Raw genomic sequence first — 21,128 nt, 5'->3', positions numbered from 1 at the left:
CCTCAGTGATCGTGGGCACAAGAACTGCAAGAGGTTTCCAAGCTCATCAAACATTAAAATAATGGAATTCGTAGCGCACAGTGCAAAGTTCAGCTGGCTAATTTTGTTCGGAATGCCGAGCTTCGGGGTATTGTTTCCAAGTGCTGTCCCTGTGCCAAAAATGCACCCAAAGTTAAGATGCCGAATGGAGTCCGTTTCCGTTTCCGTTTCCATGTGGAGCATTCATTTGCAGGAGTCTTGCTTGGTCAACTAGCATTTGATTATCGACGCGAAGCTCGAAGTCTGCGAGAAAACAGAAGCTAATCTCCAGTCGCGATAGTTCCCGCTCAGTTATTCCTCCAACTTTGGCGACCCGGCTGTGGGAATAGCTTAGATCTTCGAGGGTTTTCATTGCCACGCGCAGGCCCGCGAGGACGAGACGGTGTACGTTCTTCCGGTTCACTGATATGATTCGATCCACATTTGTCATCCTTGTGATGTACAGGCTCGTCGCAAGATAAACCCCCGTGGACATTGGACAATAGCGGTGCAGTCGCATCAGGTACTCCTTGAGTGTTATTGGAGGTTCTCGCTTCGAGAGGAATCGCTTGGATAACACAGACTGCTGTATGGAATCACGGCCGAGGGGATCTTCGCCCGTGGGGGAGAAATGCAATTCGGTAACTCTTGTCGGCGTGTCGCCGCCGCTCGATATCCCGCTCTGCATACCTTGGGTAGAAGGGTTGGCGGCTAGGCTGTCCATAGCGACACACAACAGCCCTAAGGCTGTCTCCGGAGATATCTCAAATACATCCATGGCATAGACAGTAGAGTCGTTTCCTAGTTGTTCAAGAGGGCCCCGCGTCCCCGGCATCTTTGAGGCGTCCGTATCGGGAGAGCCCCTCGGTTCACCCTCGGCGGCCCTACCGTTCATCGCAATGGGCCGCAGTCGGCTGAGGGAGTTAGTATTGTGGTGAGAAACGTATCGCTATACCGACAGTTGTATAGCGCGTTCGTGTGTGGTAGGGGCATGGTCGGACTATGTCCTGACTATAGATTCGCGCACCGGATCAGAGATCGAGCTAACTCGCGACGTGCTAACACTTGGAGAAGATGGACGGGAAACGAGGAGGGAAGCGCGGGTTTCGGTTCGAGGCGGAGGTGAAGGATGAGAAGATTAGCAATGTCGGGATCAAAGAGATAGATCCATCGGCCTCGAGATATCGTCGCCTTCCTATATATCCAACTCGCTAGTACGATGCTGTTAGTGTCCCAACTGGCTTTTCATTTGAACAAAGCACCCGCAGTGATGCGAGGCGCGTGAATACTTGCCCAAAATTAATCACCCACAAGAGAGTGTAGAACCTGCGCAGTCGAATAAAATCACCTTCTGGAATATGAAGTTGTCGCCCCATCTAGAGGACTCATGATGAATCCTCGAGAGCCCCAAATCTCTCGTGGACTGCTTGTTGTCATAGCCGAAACTTGGGTGGTTGACAGTCGCCCTCGTGGACCTTGGGCTTGCCGGGCATTCTTTCGTCCGGGACTATCTTTCTCTGGCTTTGGTTGATCCAAACGGACAGGATATTTGGACTTTGGTCACTTCTCCTCTCAACTACGTCCATGTGCTACAACAATAAAGCCTTCACCGCGTCTCAAGAACGCTGGATTGTATCACTATGTCGAAATTGACTTCATGTGTAAGAATCCGAAATCAGGACCAGGCTCCGACCACCACCATTTTAACGCCTCATAAGCCCCCAACCCAAACAAAGGAGATTTGAAAACGAAAGACCTTGGAGAAACCCAAGAAAATCCCGAAATGGCGAATTTTGGTCGAACTGCATAAATTATATCCCCAACTCAACGCCAACGCCTGCCATATGGCCGGGAGCCGCGGAGGTAGCTCTCATCTTCAGAGCTGAAGTCCCGGATGTCGTCAAATCGACGTCTCCAGCGTGAGCTAGAATTGGATATGCAGTCATACAAAGCTCTTTCTTGACTTCTCTTTCTCCGCGCCTCGGTGTAGATACGGTTTCCGGCTTCTGAAATGTCGCGGTCGCCGTCCTGAATAATCCGCGGCCGAAAACGACCTCTTCCGTATGCTGGACTTGATCTGATGGAAGCTTCTGCACGGTGGAGCCATGATGGATTTGACCCGCGATATGTCGGCCTCTGTGGCGATAAACGCCGATGCCGCGGCCCGTCATCAATATCCCCAGGCACCCTCCGTCCGAAGACCCGGCGCCGAATATGTTCCCGGATACTGTCATCATCGTCGCTTTCGGGCTGGCGGGGGTCATACCGCCCCCGGCCCCGGCTTCTCTGCTCAACATAGTCGATGTCGTCCGAGAATCGGACTTGTCGTCTTCCCGAGCTTCCACTGCGTTCTCTTCTCCGTTCTGGGGACTGGTGGATTTCGATGCTTTGCTGGCGTTGCCTTCGCCTCAATGGCTCACGCTCGACGACAGGCGTCCGCTCGCGTGGCGGTCTGGGTCCCTTACGCTGCTCTAATGGACGTGATTCTCTTGGGCTCTCTTGAAGGACCACGGAGGCTTCTCTTTCGATGGGTCGAGGAGAAGATCCCCTTCGTGGTGAAATGTACCGAATCTCTGGGGAGAGAGATCTTGCTCTCTCGGTTTTCGGCCATGCATATCGTATCTCTGGGGGATCCACCACAAACGGGCGTGGAGACCTGGCGCGGCCTCTCGGTTTGCGTTCATAGTCGTTTCTCGTCGGCTCCACCACTCGTTTAACAAATGGCAAGCACATCTTGAACGGCTGACTTCGGATCGGTGATGAGTCTCGTCTCCACAGTGTATTGAGGCTTGCCCTGGGCTTTAATGGCTCCCTTGTCTCGATAATGCGGTACGTTGGTGAGTACCTTTCCTCGGGCCCCCGGCGCTGAGCATACCGTCTGTAGTAGTATTCGCCCTGGTCATAGATTCTTGGACGCTTGCATGCTCCCCCACTGTCCCTAGACACGTATCTTCGAATGACCTTTCTCGTTCGGATCTCCATGGTATGTACGTCAGTAAGTGTATATCAACGAGGCACATCCGGAGTTTCCCAGAAACTTCTTGGTGCAATGTTGGACTCTGCGTAGTTCTGGCAACAGAGTGAAGGCGCCCTGGCAAACACGCAAGAAACCCCGGTAGATGAGATGGCCTCGAGTACAAATATAGGTGATCGAAAGCGACTGGATCGAAACCTCGCGCGTCTCGAACGAGTCTGGCTGCTGGACAAAGGGCCAAACAACAGCAAAACACAAAGATTCCACATAGTAGTAACTGACAAAGGAGAAGGAATGCCTTGATCCGCTCTGTTTGTGACAGTAGTGAGTGTGAATCTTCTTCAAGGCGCTGTCATGAATGAAGAACATGTGGTCGAAGTCATGGGTTCAAAGGCGAGCGCCTGATTTTGTATCAGAATACGCGACTCATAAGGAAGCTCGAGGTGATCTTATTCTCGACCCTTTCTATGGGTATATATTTACCTGTGGAGTGAAGAGTTACGACAAATTCTCTTTTATAGTTGTTCCAAAGGAGCTGTCTCAAAGTCCTCAGAATGCGCCTTATCAAAGAGACTCCCGATCGGGTAAGTCACAACCTCAGGAACTTTGGACGGCGGGTACCTGCCTAACCTCATATCCCTCCACTGCAGCCTAGCCTCCAGGATGCAGGACACTACGCTCCGCTCCTCATCCCGACTTTGGCAAGGCCGAGGATGTGAGGGAGAGACTAGGCTGTCTAGTGAATGCGCGAAATCAGCCCCATCTCCTTCCCCTTTCACACAGCCCACCATGTTCAGCTGCTATGTACCTGGTCTCTGCAACGAGAATCTTCGCGCAGTTTCTCTTTTCAAGATCCATCCTTGATGCCGTGTGGCGGTCGCTGGATCCTGAGAATGCTGCTAATCTCAGAAACGACCTCGAGTCATCCGGGCAGGTTTCACCCACACCAGGGTGGACAAAGGGCAGGTGACATCACAATGAAGATGGGTCTTCAAATGGGAGGTCGGGCGCGTGTATTGTCGTTGAGCTATTATTACTATTGCTTTCTTCCAAGAGGGCAGCTAAAGGATAATCGGACTTAGTCTCATAACTAGGGAAGCAGTTTGTCGGTACGCCTGAAGGATAGCCAAGTTTGATGCTCGAGGATGTATTATGGGGCCGGGGGAAATATTCAGTAAGGGAGCGGGACGATCCGACGTTTCTTGAATGCAGGTCAAAATTATGGATGCTGTCCTATTGATTAAAATGCGAATGATGGCCTCGTGTCTGCTGCGAAGAGGACATGGTTGAAGAGATGCGCGTGTGGTTGTTGGGTGATTGGATCTCGTGGTCTTAATGAGGTTGTGGCGGTGAGCGGTGGCTGTGTGCCGTGGCAAACTTGTGGGAAGAGTTTGGCACATCAGAAGAGAAGCACGCGCTCACTGTGGTTATCCAAAGGCCCATAACGGATTTAGTCCCACAGATAAGAATCCATTGCTTTCCCAAGGTTTGGAAGCCACATTGTCCCGATTGGTGTCCCCGCATGTTTACTCCAGGACAGAGGCAGACGAGTCATCATATCTGAATCAAAGAGCCGCACACAGAAGGGTCCACTAGACAAGTATGTCATTCGCCACCACAAGCCTTGACAACTGTGGTGTTGGTAGCGTCAGCGCGAGGATGTTCCGCTCAGTTGTTCACGTCTGGCCGCATGCAATTCGTATTGTACCAGCCACAGTAAAACTGTCGAATCACAAGTGTTGCTTATTGTTGGTGTTGGAGAGATCCCAGTGGAGAGCTTGGACTCGCACTGAGCGGGCAGGCATCGTAATACTGTTAGGACGCCGCAGCAGCTCGCCCTTGTATCGCCCTTGTAAAGGCAGAGACAGAAGTCATCGGTAACTCTGACGGGTCGCTAACACCGAAACGTCCCTACCCCCACCTCTCTAGAAATTTCTCTCGAGTCTTGTCCCGCTGGTAGACAACATCCTGATTGAGCCTCTCAATTGCTTTCCGTATACGGCCTAATCTGGACTCGAGCTCTACGAGGCTCTTTTCGTGCTCCACACTTGACAGCGAGGTAGTGAACAACGAGTCTGCCTCTAATGAGGAAGAAAGAAGTCGGATTGCGCGGTCAGTCGGGAGTAGTTCAGCCGCCAGCGGCAAGTCACTGGCAGTACCATAGTTGCGCAGACCGTCAAGCATGTGTTGTCTTTCCCGTGTGAGGGCATGGACGCCTCCCTCGATTTCTTCAGCCTGGAAGATAGCTTCAAATGAGAGGCCGATGCGCCGTAGGAGACCATTTAAGGCTTCAGATTCAGGGAATGGGCTAGGCTGCTTCCCAGGTTGAGTAGCGGGGAGCGTTGGTTGCGTGGAAAACCTTCTCATTGTCTCCCGCCTTGAGCTTGTCGAATCTAGAATCTGATCCCCCACTTCGGATCGATAAGTGGAAGCGAAAGCCTCCAGCGTGGCACACCATGACTCGCGATCTTGTAATTTCGTAATAAGGCTTTCCGCGGATGCGGTCAGGCCTGTGACCATTCCAAGTATCTAATGAGGCATTAATAACGAGGCAGACAAGGCGGGCTGAGGGATTGGGGCATACATGATCTAGCTTTTGATGGGAGGCAATCCGTAGCTGGCCATGATGGTTTTGAAGCTCCCTCATGATAGGTTCGACGAATTGCTGCCTTGTTGACATTTCGGACAGAATATCGATTTCGGGATAGAGAGAATCCAACTCTTCCTCTAGACCAGCTATAACTTCCGATTCCTTTTCCGCTGGAGCTTCTGGGGCAGACTTTCCACCAGAGAATATTTCTAGATATAGTCGGTCAAGCCGACAATATATCTCATCGGCGACATATCTGGCAAGGGCCGCGCTCAAATCCGATGTTCGCTTCATGATGGTGGCATCGTCGGAGGAAGATTTGACTCCTCCTGCAAGCCTCTCTAGGTCGGACAGCAGTCTGTCATCCTCATTCAGCCGTTTCGTCAAGGCGGAGAGGATCTTCCTTCCGTCCATGCAAGACTTTTCTGATTCATTCTTCAGGCTGACCTCCAACTCATGCGCCAGCTCGCTTGACTGTACACGCCTTTTAGCAATAGGTCTCTATCCCCAGAAGAATGAAGAATGATTACCGCTGCAGCCGTATTTTGTCTTCCCGCATCGTGCTTCTGCCGTAACCTTTCTACCTCCCTCATCTGCTTGGCTTCTCGGTCATTATCTCGCTGTAGTTGTCGGCTAAGAATATCGTACTTGGCCGTAAGAAAGTCGGTCTGCCTCTGTATTTCCGCTGTGGAAGTATTCAACACCTCAATTGCCTTTTGAAGGTCTTCGTCCAGGAGGGGTCGCGTCGAAGTAATGTCCGTGTGGGAGAGAATGCTAGGCAAGGTTCCCGAATCTTCAAGTTTTGAGTATCTGTAAAAATCAAACATTAGCCATTAGCCCAAGAATCTTGAGATCATTTCATCGCGCCAGAGCATCGTACAGAGTCAGCTCCTCCTGTGACAGAAGCGTGTCCGGGGTCAGATGTTCCTGCACCCATTGTGTACTTTTGGCGTTCTCGACCTCATCCTGGAAGACAGCTGCTATCTCATCGCGCTTCAATGGTATATTCCTGTCTTTGAGCGCGGAGATAACAACCTGTGTTGGGTCTGCCGGCATTGTTGTTGTGGTCGCAAGCTTCGGTGGTTCGACCAGCCAGAAATTCGATCCCACGGTCAACAACTGGCATCATGCTTGGCATGCACACGACACTTGTACGTCCCCGTGGGGATGCAGGTCTGACTCCCGTCATCTCCAGGTAGGAAGCCATTCTATATAAAATGCGGCCACTTGAGAATTCATCACCTAACTTTTCTATTGCACAACTAGGCTGGAATCAAGACTTTTCGCCTGTGAGGTGGCAATCGCTATTCACAAAACTGGTCCCTTCAATACTCTCCTGACCAAGCAATCCAAAATGCCACGATTCATTGAAATACTCAGGTTTCTGCAGGTAACAGATCTGATTCCAACAGCAATCGGAAAGAACACCCGCTAAAAGTTACTAACTTGATCCCAAAGTGATATCGCGAATTAAATTCGATGAGCTGCGACTTCGGTTTCGGCACCACCACCTCCATGCACTTCGACCTGTGGGTAATACCACGTAGTAACAGCGATAATAATGTATATTAGGACGCAAAGACCTCCCTCGAGGTAGTTCGATCGGCCGTCCCGTAGGAAATTTCCTACAACTAGAATCGCCAACACCACGAGGACGATCATAAAAATCTCAAAGTTCAAGCTGACGTCCTTAGAGAGACACCAGCCAACGATGACTGCGAGGGGCGCGTTCAACAAAGCAGTTTGGATCGACGGTCCGAGGCAGTGGAAGAGGGCGAAATTTATTTGGTTGTCCCTGTTGGAGAAACACACAAGATCAACAAACCACTCTCAACGGGTGACTGTCGAAGTCAAAAGCACTTACCAAGCTTCGTCAATTGCCGTCAAATGCTCTGCGGCCTTTTCAACCACCGGAACGAGAATTAAGCCCATGAAATTATCTGAAACGCCTTGCTCGTGGACGATATGCTCGATTTCCTCCACCAGGAAGACGGCTGACATGCAAACACAGGTCAGAGATATAGCGATAGCTATCAAACACTCTGTTAGTGTGAGCTTTGCCCGCTTCTCCTCCTTCTCACGGTCCTCATCTCGATTCTCGTCAATTTCGAGAATCTCATCGAATATGGTGTGGTGACTGTGGAGGTTGTAGAATAGATACCTTAAAAGGATAAGCACGTTTCATGTCATATAGAAGTCGGTGGAACTCACATCAAGAAAGCAGCGAGGAGAATTATGGCAGTAGATCTGCTGATTTTCAAGGCGGAACGTGTTATCTCTTCGGGCGTGGCGATGGCATGGGTGCTGCCGCTATTTAGGGCCGCGTAGAAAGCACTTGGGATTAACAGGCCAAAACCTGCAACCAGCAACAAGCCGGAGCCAACTTCACTGACAGCCTCATGGAATACCTGGGCCTCACGGCCAAGACCGCCGACAAAAAAGCATAATCCCAAGCAAAGGAGAAGATTAGCCAATATCGATCCCAGGATAGCAGCCTGAATGACCGGGATCAGGTTACCGTTCTCATCGTTATGAATTAGGACCATAAAGAGCACAATCTCAACAACCGAACTAAGAGTCGTCTCTAATAGGACGCCAAAAACCTACCGCGCGTGTAAGACTTTTAACGGCATCCGAGTTCTAAGCGACGGGTGACATTACCTTTGGCAGCTTTTTGGCAAGCTCGCTACCAGCAAAACCTAGCAAGTTCGCAGCGGGTACCATTGCGATGTAGTTGAGCGCAAAAACCCAGACATGAAGATCCGGTCGGACAAAATGGATAACGATCGCAGCCGGGACGAATGGCCAAAGAATATTGACTATCATCGAAAGAGTGCAAGTGCTCCTGAAGCACACCTGCAGAAATAGAAGGGGATGGATGCCGCTGCGTCCGCTCTGTCCAGCAGTGTGGACTCGAAAGAAATTCCGGCGTGGATCGCGACCTTTCTCGTGATGATGTACAGGGAGCATGCCGCCATTCTCAGCCTGGGCGACTGGGCGATTCAAGTCCGACATCAGGAGGCTTTCGTTACCCTCTTGGAACGACGAAGGTCGACTCCGTGTGTCTGCCATTGTGGGCAAAGACGCGCGGGCTGGGTATCTTGGTGACTGCCTCGCGGGTGAGCCGTCTGGGAAGCGTATGTCGGTGGTTTTGGAGGACTCTGCAGGAGACCAAGCCTCAATTGCAGGGGCCTCGGAAGTCAAAGAAGAGCCGAAGCCCAGGGAAAGCAAGTGAGCACGAAAGCAAAGAAAAAAAACAAATCACCTGTCCATGCTCCAAAATATAAACAGGCGGGAGGTTTCAGATCGTATGTGAAGTGCTCATAAGCCCTGGTGAGAACGTCAAAGTCAAGGACTGAGTGCTCCAGCAAAGGTGAAACTCCAGGACGGTGGCACGAGTTCACATTTTCATGATTGAAAAGGAAGTCTGTGGACGATCTCTTGAGTCGACGGCTGAAAGCCACCTGTGAGCTGGCAATAGTGGGCACATGTGGCAGAGCAGGAGCCAAAATCGCTCGAGACTAACCCGGGGGGGAAGAGCTGAAGTCAGAGCCACCTTTGATTTCACCAATGGACTGGCTTGTGGCCGTCAAGAAATTAAGAGGGACGAGCTGGTCCGGGCCTAAGCTCTTCGGAACACTGATGTGCGTCGATGCCTTGGCAGTTGGCACAAAAGTCTTGAAACCACTTGGCTCAACTCAACAAGGCTCGGCTCGAGCAGCAGGTTCAGTGGCTGGGAAGGTGGCTCTGAGAAAAGAAGTTTCATCAAAATTTCCCCTGACACCTGTTTACCCTCGCAAAGTTGTGCTCTGGAAGTACATCCATGTTGCTGGATGCATCCCTCAGGTGGGGTGGCCAAAGGCCTGCACCTGAGCACTGAATCACTCCGCCCCTTTTCACAATGATTGTCTCCGGAGGTCCTGTTTCCTTTTTGCTTTTTCGAGGTTAGGGTGACCCTTTTTTGGCGATCCTCCGGGACGGACGGAGTCCACCCCACAAACAGCGCTTGGGGCTTGGGTTGGAAGATGGTTGCCAACTTGCCAGTCTCCATCGTCGATCGGCCTTCCTCTCAAAAAAGGTGGGAGAACCTTTGGCTGGGGAGAGTCTGTGATAATTATCGTCATTCCTCCAAAGGTGACATCTAAACGAGGAGAGCGAGAAGTGCAGAGCCATGATCGGCAGAAATTAGGCTCAAGGGGCCAGGGAGCGGTGGACCGTACGTCTCCTCGTCCGTCTGAAGAAGCAGATCAATAATGGCCCTCTGATGACCCCAAGGATGTCCCAAGTATGTTGTGTGAGCTTGCGACGGGTCTGACATCATCAATTCTGAGCTTTCCTCCCCAAGAACGTGGAGGATGCCCACCTGGGCAGGGCTTCTTGGTTTCTTTTTCGGGCGTTCCTCCCCACATTGTTGGAGCTGAGCGCCTCATGGTAGGGAGAGGACAGCATTCAGTGGAACTGTGGCATCTTATTCCAGCCTTCTCAGCTTCTCGTTTCTGCCCGAGGAATTGACCACGCCAACTGCACTATTCCGTACAGTGTAATCTGAGAATTGCCCTCCAGAGTTGAGAGCTGTTGATGCACGTCTCGGATCTTGATCGACGGCTCGATCGCAACCTGGCGTCTACTCCGGAGAAGAGAGCAGTCGCGATGCGCATCGTATCCGGATATTGGTGGCATCTTCTCGGATCGATGCTCATAAGATGCCGAACTGTGCGCGAACCAGAAGGCAAGACGAAAAACGATACATAGTTCCGGATAGGGACTAGTCAAGTTGATACCAGACGGCAGCAGAATTGCGAAGGTGGCGGTCGGTTATCGTCGGCGGAGGGGCCAACACCTGTTTCCGTCATGTTATCGAACTTTTCTTTCTCGCAACCCTTCACCCTTCGGCCAGCATCAAGCCCAGCACCGTTTCTTCGTTTCTCCCTCGGGGGCGCCGGTCAGCATGTCCTCCGAAACAACACCAGCCATCCCACCGGTGGCTCTCGATACCATCACCCAGCACATCGGGAACACTCCCCTCGTGAAGTTGAATAAATTGCCAGAGAGTCTCGGGATTGAAGCCACGGTTTACGCGAAATTGGAGTATTTTAATGCAGGAGGGAGCGTCAAGGATCGCATAGCTCTACGCATGATTGAGGAGGCCGAACGATCGGGCAAGATTAGGCCGGGCGACACTCTGATCGAACCTACAAGTGGAAACACGTAAGTCCTTCGTGTTTTGAGCCCTTTCTCAGGCATATATTCTGATTCGAGCTGTCTCCTAGCGGTATTGGATTGGCTCTTGTCGCGGCCGTCAAGGGTTGGTGGTACCTCTCATTCGCACCGCGACTATAACTGACCAACTTTCAAAAACGTTAGGATACAAGACTATTATAACTCTCCCGGAAAAGATGTCCGCTGAAAAGGTCTCTGTTCTACGTGCCCTGAACGCCACCATCATTCGTACTCCTAACGAAGCAGCGTACGACTCACCCGAATCCCACATCGGCGTTGCCAAGCGTCTTGAGAAAGAGATGCCAAATGCCCATATTTTAGACCAGTATGGCAACGAGAATAACCCGCTAGCTCATGAGTTAGGCACTGCGGAAGAAATTTGGACTCAAACGAAAGGAAATATCAAGGCGATTGTTGCCGGCGCAGGAACGGGTGGGACAATCACCGGACTCTCACGCGGCCTGAAGAAGCATGATCCCAACGTCCAAGTGATTGCCGCGGATCCTCAGGGTTCAATATTGGCCCTACCGGCAACATTGAATGAGGAGCACGCTAACGAGCCGTACAAAGTTGAAGGTATCGGATATGACTTCATTCCCCAGGTGCTAGATCAGCATGCTGTCGACAAGTGGTACAAGACAAACGACAAGGAATCATTCAAATTCTCACGCCGATTGATAGCTGAGGAGGGTCTCCTTGTTGGCGGGAGTAGTGGAAGCGCTATCTCTGCCCTAGTGCAGGCCTCAAATGATTACCAGTTCGGCAAAGATGATGTTGTCGTCGTTATTTTGCCCGACAGCATCAGAAGCTACCTCACAAAGGTAAGACAGATGATCATAGAGGCCTTAGGTTTCCGCATGTAACAGTATGTTAACTGTTCTTACAGTTCGCTGACGACGATTGGCTTGCCGCAAACGACCTTCTACCATCCCTCCCAACTGAAGTTACCGCCGTATCTTCTCCCAAACAGCCTAAAACACAAGATGATGCCTTCGTCGGGCACAAAGTCAGCTCACTAAGACTGAAGCCAGTCACGACAGTCCACTCTAACATCCCCTGCGAAACCGCCATTGAAATAATGCGTGACAGGGGTTTCGACCAACTCCCTGTGCTCGCACCCTCCGGCAAGAAGCTTGTCGGGCTTGTCACACTTGGAAACGTACTCAGCCGCCTAACGCATAACCGTGCAACCGGCAAGAGCCTGGTCGCAGACGTCATGTTCGACTTTCGTAGAATCGCCGAAGTTGTCACCGACCCCCGGGACATGGGACTCGCAAGCTTTAGGCACGATCGGAACGAGGGGGGTATTCCCGGACCGCATATCAGAGATCGCAAGTTCGTCGAGATCACTATGGATACGCCTTTGAGTGTATTGAACCGCTTCTTTGAGTGGAACAGTGCTGCAATTGTCACGGATCGAGATGAAAATGGGACACTGAGGCCTGTGGCTGTTGTGACGAAAGTCGACCTTCTTACCTGGATGCTTCACCATAGCAAGAGTGGTGGATCTACATAGACTCGTGCTCAGTGCGAGGTTCCGTTTTATCTTGCTTCATGCCCTACTCCTGGCTTCAAGTTATTCTTTTTTCCAGCGCTCTCAACATCACCTCTAACCTATAAACTGATTATCTGTTACATTCTCCAGGCATAGAGAACCGAGAATAGAGAAAACATAGGGTTCAACACAGGAAGGAGATACGGGACAGCGGAGTTATTCGGATGACATGAAATGGCAGCTGAGCTTAGATTACAAATGACAAGTTGACTCGTTATTATCTTTTTCCAGAGAAGCAAATCTCTGCTGCCCCGGCTATTCAAGGTAGACCTGCTCGAAAAAGGAAGAGTCATAATAAGCTGGAGCAATGAGTTCACAACTGCTCTATCCACTCATCATGAGGTCCACACGCACGCAACCCGACTTTGGTCCCCCTCTGGTCTACTGCTGCTGTCATCTCTTACACAGGCCGCTATCTTACTGATTTTCCGAACCGACCCAGGCGGGAATAGAGAGTTTCTGTAGATTTGTTCCTTAGTAAATATGCCCTGGGCCTTCGGTGCCATCTCCCTAATGAGGTTTAGCGTCTCCACGATACCTGGTATCCATGACCACGACAATCTTGCAGAGGAAAAAGTCCAGCTCCTTGTGGGACATGTTCACGCATCTAACCAGGCCATCGCTTTCCCAACTCAGGCAGTTTGGTTCCCTCCAGCATTACACACGCAGCATGGCAACGCTTATCAATCCTCCTCGGGATCCCAACACCCTGAGCAATTACAATAACTGGACCTGCAAGCACACGACAGCGAATTTCGAGATTCTCTTCGAGCAGAAGAAACTCGTTGGGAACGTTGTCCACAAGCTAAAGTCGATCACTCACGCCGAGTCAAAGGAGATTATCCTCGACTCTAGCCATGTCTCCGTCGGTGACGTCCACGTTGATGGAAACCCCGCAAAATGGGAGCTTCTCCCTCCCCTAGGGCCATATGGCAGCGCATTGAAAATAGAGCTGGACCAACCGAAAGGAATTGATGAATTTATCGACGTCAATGTATGTTGTAGGCGTCCAAGTACCAGCGCCGTACACGCTGATGGGGACCCAGATCTCCGTTCAAACGACCGAGAAATGCACCGCCCTCCAGTGGCTGACGCCGGCCCAAACATCAACAAAGAAGCACCCTTATATGTGTGAGTAACCATTGATATGGCTCTTGCCAAATTGCCATTACAAAAAAACTCATACGGGTAGAATTCAGTTTCTCAGTGCCAGGCTATCCATGCGCGGTCGATCTTCCCATGCCAGGACACGCCTGATGTGAAGTCTACCTTTGACTTCAATATTTCCTCTCCCCTGCCTGTAATCGCTAGTGGTTTGCCTGTTCGAGCTTCTCCTGGCGCCTCTCAATCTGGCGCAAGCCTCTATCAGTTCCATCAGAAAGTCCCGATGCCGAGCTATTTGTTTGCTCTAGCGAGCGGGTAAGCGCCAAATCGCCCATTGAGACTAAGTTTGAGCGTGATTATCTAACGTGTGTAGCGATATTACGGAAGCCTCTATTGGTCCTCGAAGCAGGGTTGCCACAAGCCCCGATAGGCTTAAGGAATGCCAGTGGGAACTAGAGGCCGACACAGAAAGGTTCATAACGACAATAGAGGTTTGTTTATCCTAACGCACAGCCAAATCAATAACTCACTTACGTCTAGAAAATAATCTATCCATACGCCTGGGGGGAGTTCAATGTCCTAATTCTGCCTCCTAGTTTCCCATACGGAGGTATGTGCTCGAAGCGCACTCACTCTACTTCGTTGCCTATGATGCATATACTTATACACGAAAACTTAGGGATGGAAAATCCGACTTACACATACTGCACTCCAAGTATTATCTCGAAGGTGTGTCCTCCTCTAGCCGAAGCAGTCGTTCGCTTTGACTCTTACCAAAAATGTTAGGATCGGGAAAACGTCGACGTGATCGCACACGAGCTTGCGCACAGCTGGAGCGGCAATCTGGTCACCAGTGCCTCATGGGAGCATTTTTGGCTGAACGAAGGCTGGACCGTCTATCTCGAGAGACGGGTAAGTTTTGATAATAAGGCACTAGCGTTGTGATTAAGAATGAATGCGGCTGACAATCTGCTAGATATTGAGTGCAATGTGCGTGCTTTTATCGTAGTATTTCCAGCCTGAACTCTTATCAACTGACTTGACTGCAGACACGGCGAAAAGTACCGTCACTTCTCAGCTATAATAGGCTGGGAGTCGCTCAGCAATTCCGTGGAGCACTATGGAGAAGATCACGAATTTACCAAATTAGTTCCGAATCTTAAAGGACACGACCCTGATGATGCATTCTCTTCGATACCGTATGAGAAGGGTTTTACCTTCCTATTCTTGCTAGAGAAGCTTGTTGGAAAGGAGAAATTCGACCACTTCATCCCTCACGTAGGTGGCTGGAGCGCTCTGAGAGACGGAGACAGATTGCTGAATTTCTTTAGTATTTCACCAAGTTCAAAGGAAAATCACTGGACTCGTACGAATTCAAGTCTACAGTGCTAGACTTTTTCGCTCCCGACGCTGAAGCCTCCAAGCTTTTGCAGGAGCTCGACTGGGACAGCTGGTTTTATAAACCAGGGCTGCCCCCCAAACCAGACTTTGACACCTCGCTAGTCGATGTGGTATACGAGCTGGCTAAGAAATGGAGATCGTCTGAATCATTCCAGCCCCAGCCAAGCGATATCCAGGACTTGACAGCAAATCAGATCGTGGTCTTCTTGGAGCAAGTCCTCCTTTTTGAGCAGCCTCTGACGGCCGAGCGCTCCAAGCTGATGGGCGACGTCTATGGGTTCGCCAAGAGCGAGAATATCGAAGTTTCCAATCTCTATCTTCGAGTCGGTCTCAAGGCTGGTGACACGAGCGTGCTTGAGCCCACTACCGATCTTTTAGGAAGAATCGGGCGGATGAAATTTGTGCGTCCACTGTACCGGGCCTTACAAAAGGTCGACCGTCGGGTGGCGGTTGAAACCTTCGAGATGAATAGGGACTTCTACCACCCGATTTGCCGGGGCATGGTTGAGAAGGATCTGTTCGGTAATAAGGACACATGAAGACTTTAATCATACTCATTACACGCTGTGCGGGCTTCTCTGGATTTAGTGGTCATGTCCGAACTAGAATCATGGATACCATTCTGCAAATCATGGTAGTATTGATGACAGAATCCACGCTTTTTCCCTATAGTACAGTCAAAGCCTTCAGCATAACCCAAAATATATCGTACAAGTATCGAATGTAAAAATAGCACCCCTTGTTAATGTAATGTACCCAATCATTACTTGCCCTTCACCAGCAATTTGTCTGCCTCAGACGGCGAAAATATGCCGCCCCTGCCACCTTTCTGGGAACTCAGCTTCAAGATCAAATCCCCCTCGTCAATTTTAGAGAGCTCCGAAAGCACCCGGCGCATATACGCAACAACACGCGCCACTTTCTCCCACTCAATCTCCTTTCCATCCGGGCCATGATAGCTAGCCTTCCACAGGTTTCTCCACACAGCAGCACCCAGAACAGCATCCCCCTTGATTAAACCCTCATCGTACGCAGCGAGAACACCACGCCACTGGATGAAGAGGTCCTTAAGAAATTTGTTCCGGATAGCGCGGCTGCTCAAGCCATGCAGCACATCCATGCGATGCTCCGCGTTATGTGAGAAGTGATCGATCAAATGACGGGAGTACGTCTGTAGACTTTCGTGGGATGGAAGCGCGCGCAGGCGTACTATTAAAAGGTACATATGCAGAAACGTAATCTGAGACCATGTCGAGAAAGTCGGGAGAAGACCCAATTCTGTACACAGCGTAGCAACCTCCCGTTAGCTCCATCCGACACACAAAAGTGGGGTGCAGCGCCGTGGGGGGAAACACCATTATACCACCAGCCCTCTCCAGCACCAAGATCCTCCCCGGCGTTGGTCTTGGGAACCTGAGCGCCCTTCTCTTGTAACTGCGGTATCTTGTAGTCGGCCTGGCTCGAACAAGCCTCAAATAGCTTCTGGGTCATTCCGTATGCGACATAGGTCTCGGCGGCTGGGCGCGACGCAATTATTCGTGTAAGACGTGAGGTAAATCGGAAGCTTGGGACATTTGCAGCGGTGATCGGGGCAGGTGTTCGTCGTCGGAGGGGGCTGTTTTGCACCTCAGATATGGAGACTGACGCGAGAGAGGTCCGTCCACGCGAACTCGCGGGTGGGGTGCATAGTGACCGTAGCGAGCGCGTAAATGATGCGCGAGGTCGAAAGAGCATTTGAGTCTGCATCGTCAATTAGATCACCTGAAAGGAACGCCAATGGGTCTTTGAGGATTGTTGGCGGATGACGGAAGAACAGGGCTAATGATAAGTTCGGATGGGGGCAGTACATGAGATCTAGCGAAGTGATGGCTAAGCTCCTGATACCACAGGCGCGTCAGATTCTTAGAGGGCATTTCGAAGGATTAATTGATTTGAGAACAACTTCGCGCGGCTAAATCAAGTGAAGCATTTATGGAAAAAGATGATGTCGTATGTTTGCACTGTTTGTTGTTCCCATGGTTGTTCACGCCTATCCTGATTGGTGAAGATGGCAAGCACGAAGCTTTGAATGCGTCTAGTTAGAGCTATAGCTGAATACTATGCACGAGTCAATCCATGGCACCTAGAGCACGGATGAATAGAACGGCAAGCTGAAAATGTGCCGGATCTGCTATATCACAGTATAGCTGGCAGAGCACGAAACTTCCTGTTCCGGCGCAACTGGGGTGTTTACCAGGCGTCGCGTGTGCAACGTAGGCAGAGGTCGGCTGGCGCTATTTGGAGGCCGGTTGCTCGACATGGCAGGACTGATTCGTCGCTAAAAAGAGAACCATTGCAGGTGTTTGTTCACCGAACGGCTCCGTCACATCTCTTTTTCGACCTTAATGGATTCTAGAACACGAGGATGGTCCCTAATCCTCCCATTGATTGGCAAGAGAGGCCCGCTCTAGTCGCTTCTCGATAGTGGGAAGAATATCAGAGAGTCTATTTGGATCTCTCATAATGGCGGGTATATCATCCCTCGCGCTCGCGAGTTTCTACAGTAATCCGTTAGCTCCTACTCAAAGCTTTTCGCACATGGCCCCAGGATTTAATTTTTGCAACACACCTGTCTCACAGCTTCATATTCACACTCCTTGGATTGATACTCTCTGGTAACCTCGGCACTCTCGAAGTCGACAAATACTCTTGTATCTCGAAGGCGCAAGAGAACGTTATCCAACCTCATGAAGAATCTCGAAAGAAGGAGGAGCCTGGCTGGCATGACGCGAACTTTACAAGACAGCATGGTGATACCGTTATCGGCTAGTTCATCCTCGTATAATATCACTTCGTCGAAGAACAAGATGGGATCGGGCCGTTTGAGGAGTTCGATCGGAATGGGTTTTGAGCTTTCTTGGAAGTCGTGACCATGTGAGGTAATAACGGTACCTTTGTAGTCCGTACTGTATGACCAGTCAAACGGCTTGACAACTTCCTTGATGCCATCATGGGTTGCCTCTCTAGTAATTAATCAGTCGTCAGAGCACAAATTAACTGGAATCAGTGTCATGGACAGCGCCGAGTTACCTGCTTTTCTGCCACTCTTTTGAGTACGCTACCTTCAGCATAGACTCGCCTGTTTTATCGACACGATCCAAAGCGTCAAATGCGTTGAAGTTGATCGCCCATCCACTCTTCTCATGTTCGATTGCAACAAAATTGTCGCCAAATATCATCTCCGGCGGAGAGATGCCAAGCTTTTTGGTCATAGCTTCAATGGGCTCTGCTTTGAGTATTGGGAATTTCTGGGTTGATATCTTGAAGCCTTTAACGGTAATAGCGTTGGGCGTTTGCGCAGAAGGCGACACAGCCGCTGTGTTACTCCCCAAGATGGCGACTGGGGCGGCGCGATGATCGGACGTCATGTTCTCGACAGTGTCGGAAACTGGTGATGAAATTCAGGGGTATCGGAGTTTGCGACTTTGGTATATGGGCCTTTGCTATCAGCCACTGATGTCTTGGAATGTTAGCCGTAACCCGACCAAGTTTGTTGAAACGTCGTTGTCGCTACAAGTAACTATCTGCGGAGGCACATCCAAGACCCCGCGACAGTCGGAGAAAGGTGTGGTCCGAGCTGTTGCCGCGGTGACCGCTCGTGCAGCTGGTCCCCATAAACACCCGATCGGCTCTCTTCAACCTCCAATTCCTTTTCTCATCGGTAGCGGGCAGTTTTAACAGTAACTCCAATTATACCTCTCTTCGAGCTCTCAGAGATGCTTGCATAGGATACCGTCCTCTAATTCCCCCCATCTTCTTTACTTCTCCATCACCCCCAGTTCACCTCCAACTCGCTGCCATGGCGACGAAGGCCTTGGAGGCTCGCTTCGAGCACCTTTCTGTTAAAGATGATGCTGTGAGCGGGAATAAGGCAGGTTACAAGCACAAGGTATTCCAGCCGCATCTCCCGTACACCGAGACCCCTCTGCTAATACTCTCACCCAGAGTTCCCTCTCAACTGCGGTCTCCTTGTCAGGGCTTGGGGTCGCAGGACACTTAACCAGCGGCGCCAACAGGTCAAATCTGCTCAAGCTGGCCTTGCAGAACACAAATGAGAACAAAGTTAATTCTATGAACGTTGCCCATTCCCCAGGGAAAGGTAACCAGAACCGCTCCTCATTACGCGATCTGGACGAGAACGGAGAAGAGCGACGCTCGGGTTCGCAGCTTTACGAGCAGCAAGCGCCCAGAAAGCTGCATCTTGGGATGTTTGAGATTGGAAAGCCTCTAGGCAAGGGCAAGTTTGGCAGAGTGTACCTCGCAAAAGAGCGTTCTTCCGGTTTCGTATGTGCGCTTAAGGTTCTCCACAAATCCGAGCTGCAGCAGGGTGGAGTCCAGAAGCAGGTCAGACGGGAGATCGAAATCCAAAGCAATCTCCGCCATCCGAATGTCCTTAGGCTGTACGGCCACTTCCAGGACAGCAAGCGAATCTTCCTCATTCTAGAGTTCGCCGGTAGGGGGGAGCTCTACAAACATCTGCGTAAAGAGCATAGATTTCCTGAGTGGAAGGCTGCTCAATACATCGCGCAGATGACCTCTGCGCTCAAGTACCTGCACAAAAAGCATGTTATACATCGCGATATCAAGCCAGAGAACATTCTGGTTGGCATTCATGGAGAGATCAAGATCAGCGACTTTGGCTGGAGTGTCCATGCGCCGAACAATCGACGACAAACAATGTGCGGAACACTTGACTATTTGCCTCCGGAGATGCTCAAGTCTGGGTCGCAAGACAACTTTTATAACGAGAAGATTGACTTGTGGAGCTTGGGCGTTCTAACCTATGAGTTTCTTGTTGGAGAAGCGCCTTTTGAGGATACGCCTGTCATGACACAAAGGCGGATTCAGCGTGCGGACATGTCGGTTCCCTCGTTTGTGAGCTCTGAGGCTAAGGATCTGATCAAGAAAGTAAGCTACTGTACCCGTTGATTTAACTCGCGTACTAATCTTCTTTAGCTGCTTGTGCTCGACCCTGAGAAGCGGATCTCGCTCGATGAGATCCAGAAACACCCCTGGATTCTGAAACATTGCGCCAAAGACGATCGAATTATTAAACGGAGTTCCGGGCCGTCAAAGGAAGGGAAAGTATAACGTACAATTGCATACATTGCAAGGGGTTTTGGTGTTACATACTTGGGTTCAAGTTTTTTTTTTCCCGCTTTCATGGAGTTTGAGGGAAAGGAGTTCGACTGGTTTGGTTCAATTTTCAGCATCCGTATCTCGGGATACAGAATCTATCATGTTATCAGCGTCCTGAATATGATACATTATAGTGCAATGAACAGCCCTTTACGCCAAATCTACAAAAACTTAGGAAGTGAATATACATAGGAAAGAGATCTCATCGATAGATTTCGTCAAATGGGCGGGTATCCCTAAAGCAGCTATCCCAGACTTCATTAACAACCCTTTCAGCGTGCGCTTTATCTTGACACCCGGGTCGAGCTTGAACTGACAGGACAGCCCTCCGTCGGACACATTCTTGGTGTTGTTGGGTGAGTTTCCACTGGCCTCGTCGAAAGAACTCTCGGGCCCATCGACATTCTCCGCTAAGTGAGCTTGCTCGAATCTTCTCGCCGTTAGCACCAGGCGTATACACAGCATCGTGGGATGTTTTCCTTACCTCTGAGCACGCTGCATGTCTAAGATTGTCATTCCAATCGACCTTGAACCTTAGGTGATCATAAGCGTGCACCATTTCGTGTGCTAACGTATCCTCCAAATGCCCTTGATCCTTCATTTCATTGGCGCAGAGTAGGATACCATATTGAGGATCGAAACCTCCCGCCTTCCGGTTTGTACATCGACGACAGTATATATTGTGACTCGATAGATCGCCTCCCAGCTGCCGGATATTGTCGCTTAGGTATCGGATTACTGGACCTTTGAGGAACGCATATTAGCCGCCTTGTTAGTTAACGGGGAGGTGTCGCGGACTCACTGAACTGAAATAAATAATCCCTCTGGTCCTCACAACGCTTGCAATCTTTAGCTTCATTCCGGAGATCTCGTGCAACGCGGAATTGTTCCCTTCCTTCGTCCGTCATCCGGCCCATAAGGATGGCGAAGACGTTGCGCCAATGAGTAAAGCTATCATCTCCGGGTTGAAACCCGGTCTCGCTTACACTTCCGGAAACCGGTGTAGTACCGGTTGGCGACTGCGGGCCCGACATGATGGCTTTGGTGACCTGGAAGTAAAGGTCCCGTCACCAAATAATTGGTCCTCC

At 50.5% G+C, this 21,128-nt stretch overlaps 12 protein-coding genes across 12 annotated transcripts; 4 read left to right on the top strand and 8 right to left on the bottom strand.

Annotated features, from left to right (window-relative positions):
- Window positions 1–172: 172 nt before the first annotated feature.
- BJX67DRAFT_376085 (putative cyclin-dependent protein kinase complex component) lies at window positions 173–1,011 on the bottom strand (the record flags this gene model as incomplete). The annotated part of the gene is made up of 2 exons (XM_071031807.1): window positions 173–932; window positions 974–1,011. 2 exons carry the CDS (start codon window positions 1,009–1,011, stop codon window positions 173–175), a joined length of 798 nt encoding a protein of 265 aa, XP_070891239.1.
- A 527-nt stretch (window positions 1,012–1,538) lies between these two features.
- BJX67DRAFT_639 (putative RNA binding protein) lies at window positions 1,539–3,531 on the bottom strand. Its single transcript, XM_071035280.1, has 2 exons — window positions 3,476–3,531; window positions 1,539–3,393 (listed from the first exon to the last, which is right to left on the bottom strand). Exon 2 carries the CDS (start codon window positions 2,998–3,000, stop codon window positions 1,843–1,845), a length of 1,158 nt encoding a protein of 385 aa, XP_070891238.1. The 5' UTR covers window positions 3,001–3,393; window positions 3,476–3,531; the 3' UTR covers window positions 1,539–1,842.
- On the top strand, window positions 3,176–3,955 carry BJX67DRAFT_691 (uncharacterized protein). The gene is made up of 2 exons (XM_071035311.1): window positions 3,176–3,576; window positions 3,750–3,955. Exons 1-2 carry the CDS (start codon window positions 3,351–3,353, stop codon window positions 3,854–3,856), a joined length of 333 nt encoding a protein of 110 aa, XP_070891237.1. The 5' UTR covers window positions 3,176–3,350; the 3' UTR covers window positions 3,857–3,955.
- A 948-nt stretch (window positions 3,956–4,903) lies between these two features.
- On the bottom strand, window positions 4,904–6,638 carry BJX67DRAFT_376083 (uncharacterized protein; the record flags this gene model as incomplete). The annotated part of the gene is made up of 4 exons (XM_071031806.1): window positions 4,904–5,521; window positions 5,577–6,056; window positions 6,113–6,392; window positions 6,463–6,638. 4 exons carry the CDS (start codon window positions 6,636–6,638, stop codon window positions 4,904–4,906), a joined length of 1,554 nt encoding a protein of 517 aa, XP_070891236.1.
- A 414-nt stretch (window positions 6,639–7,052) lies between these two features.
- BJX67DRAFT_376082 (hydrogen/calcium exchanger domain-containing protein) lies at window positions 7,053–8,654 on the bottom strand (the record flags this gene model as incomplete). Its single annotated transcript, XM_071031805.1, has 4 exons — window positions 7,053–7,377; window positions 7,447–7,743; window positions 7,794–8,185; window positions 8,244–8,654. 4 exons carry the CDS (start codon window positions 8,652–8,654, stop codon window positions 7,053–7,055), a joined length of 1,425 nt encoding a protein of 474 aa, XP_070891235.1.
- A 1,813-nt stretch (window positions 8,655–10,467) lies between these two features.
- On the top strand, window positions 10,468–12,577 carry BJX67DRAFT_338914 (cystathionine beta-synthase CYS4). Its single transcript, XM_071027626.1, has 4 exons — window positions 10,468–10,790; window positions 10,853–10,887; window positions 10,947–11,623; window positions 11,689–12,577. The coding sequence occupies exons 1-4, from the start codon at window positions 10,531–10,533 to the stop codon at window positions 12,316–12,318; spliced, it is 1,602 nt and encodes a 533-aa protein (XP_070891234.1). The 5' UTR covers window positions 10,468–10,530; the 3' UTR covers window positions 12,319–12,577.
- BJX67DRAFT_267 (uncharacterized protein) lies at window positions 12,377–12,726 on the bottom strand. Its single transcript, XM_071026450.1, has one exon. The coding sequence runs from the start codon at window positions 12,648–12,650 to the stop codon at window positions 12,435–12,437; it is 216 nt and encodes a 71-aa protein (XP_070891233.1). The 5' UTR covers window positions 12,651–12,726; the 3' UTR covers window positions 12,377–12,434.
- Window positions 12,727–13,027: 301 nt separating this feature from the next.
- On the top strand, window positions 13,028–15,401 carry BJX67DRAFT_376080 (bifunctional aminopeptidase/epoxide hydrolase; the record flags this gene model as incomplete). The annotated part of the gene is made up of 10 exons (XM_071031804.1): window positions 13,028–13,351; window positions 13,404–13,488; window positions 13,557–13,776; window positions 13,835–13,952; window positions 14,002–14,071; window positions 14,141–14,190; window positions 14,248–14,373; window positions 14,438–14,451; window positions 14,511–14,739; window positions 14,793–15,401. 10 exons carry the CDS (start codon window positions 13,028–13,030, stop codon window positions 15,399–15,401), a joined length of 1,845 nt encoding a protein of 614 aa, XP_070891232.1.
- A 112-nt stretch (window positions 15,402–15,513) lies between these two features.
- BJX67DRAFT_220 (uncharacterized protein) lies at window positions 15,514–17,196 on the bottom strand. Its single transcript, XM_071025722.1, has 3 exons — window positions 16,710–17,196; window positions 16,218–16,602; window positions 15,514–16,140 (listed from the first exon to the last, which is right to left on the bottom strand). Exons 1-3 carry the CDS (start codon window positions 16,773–16,775, stop codon window positions 15,626–15,628), a joined length of 966 nt encoding a protein of 321 aa, XP_070891231.1. The 5' UTR covers window positions 16,776–17,196; the 3' UTR covers window positions 15,514–15,625.
- Window positions 16,825–18,422, bottom strand: BJX67DRAFT_338905 (TIP41 family protein). Its single transcript, XM_071027625.1, has 3 exons — window positions 17,932–18,422; window positions 17,471–17,864; window positions 16,825–17,399 (listed from the first exon to the last, which is right to left on the bottom strand). The coding sequence occupies exons 1-3, from the start codon at window positions 18,267–18,269 to the stop codon at window positions 17,274–17,276; spliced, it is 858 nt and encodes a 285-aa protein (XP_070891230.1). The 5' UTR covers window positions 18,270–18,422; the 3' UTR covers window positions 16,825–17,273.
- Window positions 18,423–18,565: 143 nt separating this feature from the next.
- BJX67DRAFT_135 (aurora family serine/threonine-protein kinase) lies at window positions 18,566–20,117 on the top strand. Its single transcript, XM_071024585.1, has 3 exons — window positions 18,566–18,790; window positions 18,847–19,809; window positions 19,858–20,117. Exons 1-3 carry the CDS (start codon window positions 18,701–18,703, stop codon window positions 19,990–19,992), a joined length of 1,188 nt encoding a protein of 395 aa, XP_070891229.1. The 5' UTR covers window positions 18,566–18,700; the 3' UTR covers window positions 19,993–20,117.
- A 125-nt stretch (window positions 20,118–20,242) lies between these two features.
- BJX67DRAFT_368982 (mitochondrial inner membrane protease ATP23) lies at window positions 20,243–21,074 on the bottom strand (the record flags this gene model as incomplete). Its single annotated transcript, XM_071030696.1, has 3 exons — window positions 20,243–20,470; window positions 20,525–20,784; window positions 20,843–21,074. 3 exons carry the CDS (start codon window positions 21,072–21,074, stop codon window positions 20,243–20,245), a joined length of 720 nt encoding a protein of 239 aa, XP_070891228.1.
- Window positions 21,075–21,128: the final 54 nt, after the last annotated feature.

This window comes from Aspergillus lucknowensis (genome assembly GCF_044049455.1).
Source record: "Aspergillus lucknowensis strain CBS 449.75 chromosome Unknown BJX67scaffold_1, whole genome shotgun sequence".
Classification (NCBI taxonomy): domain Eukaryota; kingdom Fungi; phylum Ascomycota; class Eurotiomycetes; order Eurotiales; family Aspergillaceae; genus Aspergillus; species Aspergillus lucknowensis.
Note: the sequence above shows the minus strand (reverse complement) of the source record. Positions and strands in the feature narration are given on the sequence as shown.

Coding starts and splice junctions, on each gene's coding strand:
- BJX67DRAFT_639 (XM_071035280.1), bottom strand. CDS start 3,000: ATGGAGATCCGAACGAGAAAGGTCATTCGAAGATACGTGTCTAGGGAC.
- BJX67DRAFT_691 (XM_071035311.1), top strand. CDS start 3,351: ATGAAGAACATGTGGTCGAAGTCATGGGTTCAAAGGCGAGCGCCTGAT. Junction 3,577..3,749: donor TCAAAGAGACTCCCGATCGG/GTAAGTCACAAC, acceptor GCGCGAAATCAG/CCCCATCTCCTTCCCCTTTC.
- BJX67DRAFT_338914 (XM_071027626.1), top strand. CDS start 10,531: ATGTCCTCCGAAACAACACCAGCCATCCCACCGGTGGCTCTCGATACC. Junction 10,888..10,946: donor TCTTGTCGCGGCCGTCAAGG/GTTGGTGGTACC, acceptor CAAAAACGTTAG/GATACAAGACTATTATAACT. Junction 11,624..11,688: donor TCAGAAGCTACCTCACAAAG/GTAAGACAGATG, acceptor CTGTTCTTACAG/TTCGCTGACGACGATTGGCT.
- BJX67DRAFT_267 (XM_071026450.1), bottom strand. CDS start 12,650: ATGACTCTTCCTTTTTCGAGCAGGTCTACCTTGAATAGCCGGGGCAGC.
- BJX67DRAFT_220 (XM_071025722.1), bottom strand. CDS start 16,775: ATGCCCTCTAAGAATCTGACGCGCCTGTGGTATCAGGAGCTTAGCCAT. Junction 16,603..16,709: donor ATCACTTCGCTAGATCTCAT/GTACTGCCCCCA, acceptor TTGACGATGCAG/ACTCAAATGCTCTTTCGACC. Junction 16,141..16,217: donor AGAGGGCTGGTGGTATAATG/GTGTTTCCCCCC, acceptor CGCTGTGTACAG/AATTGGGTCTTCTCCCGACT.
- BJX67DRAFT_338905 (XM_071027625.1), bottom strand. CDS start 18,269: ATGACGTCCGATCATCGCGCCGCCCCAGTCGCCATCTTGGGGAGTAAC. Junction 17,865..17,931: donor AAAGAGTGGCAGAAAAGCAG/GTAACTCGGCGC, acceptor ATTAATTACTAG/AGAGGCAACCCATGATGGCA. Junction 17,400..17,470: donor AATATGAAGCTGTGAGACAG/GTGTGTTGCAAA, acceptor GGATTACTGTAG/AAACTCGCGAGCGCGAGGGA.
- BJX67DRAFT_135 (XM_071024585.1), top strand. CDS start 18,701: ATGGCGACGAAGGCCTTGGAGGCTCGCTTCGAGCACCTTTCTGTTAAA. Junction 18,791..18,846: donor AGGCAGGTTACAAGCACAAG/GTATTCCAGCCG, acceptor ACTCTCACCCAG/AGTTCCCTCTCAACTGCGGT. Junction 19,810..19,857: donor CTAAGGATCTGATCAAGAAA/GTAAGCTACTGT, acceptor AATCTTCTTTAG/CTGCTTGTGCTCGACCCTGA.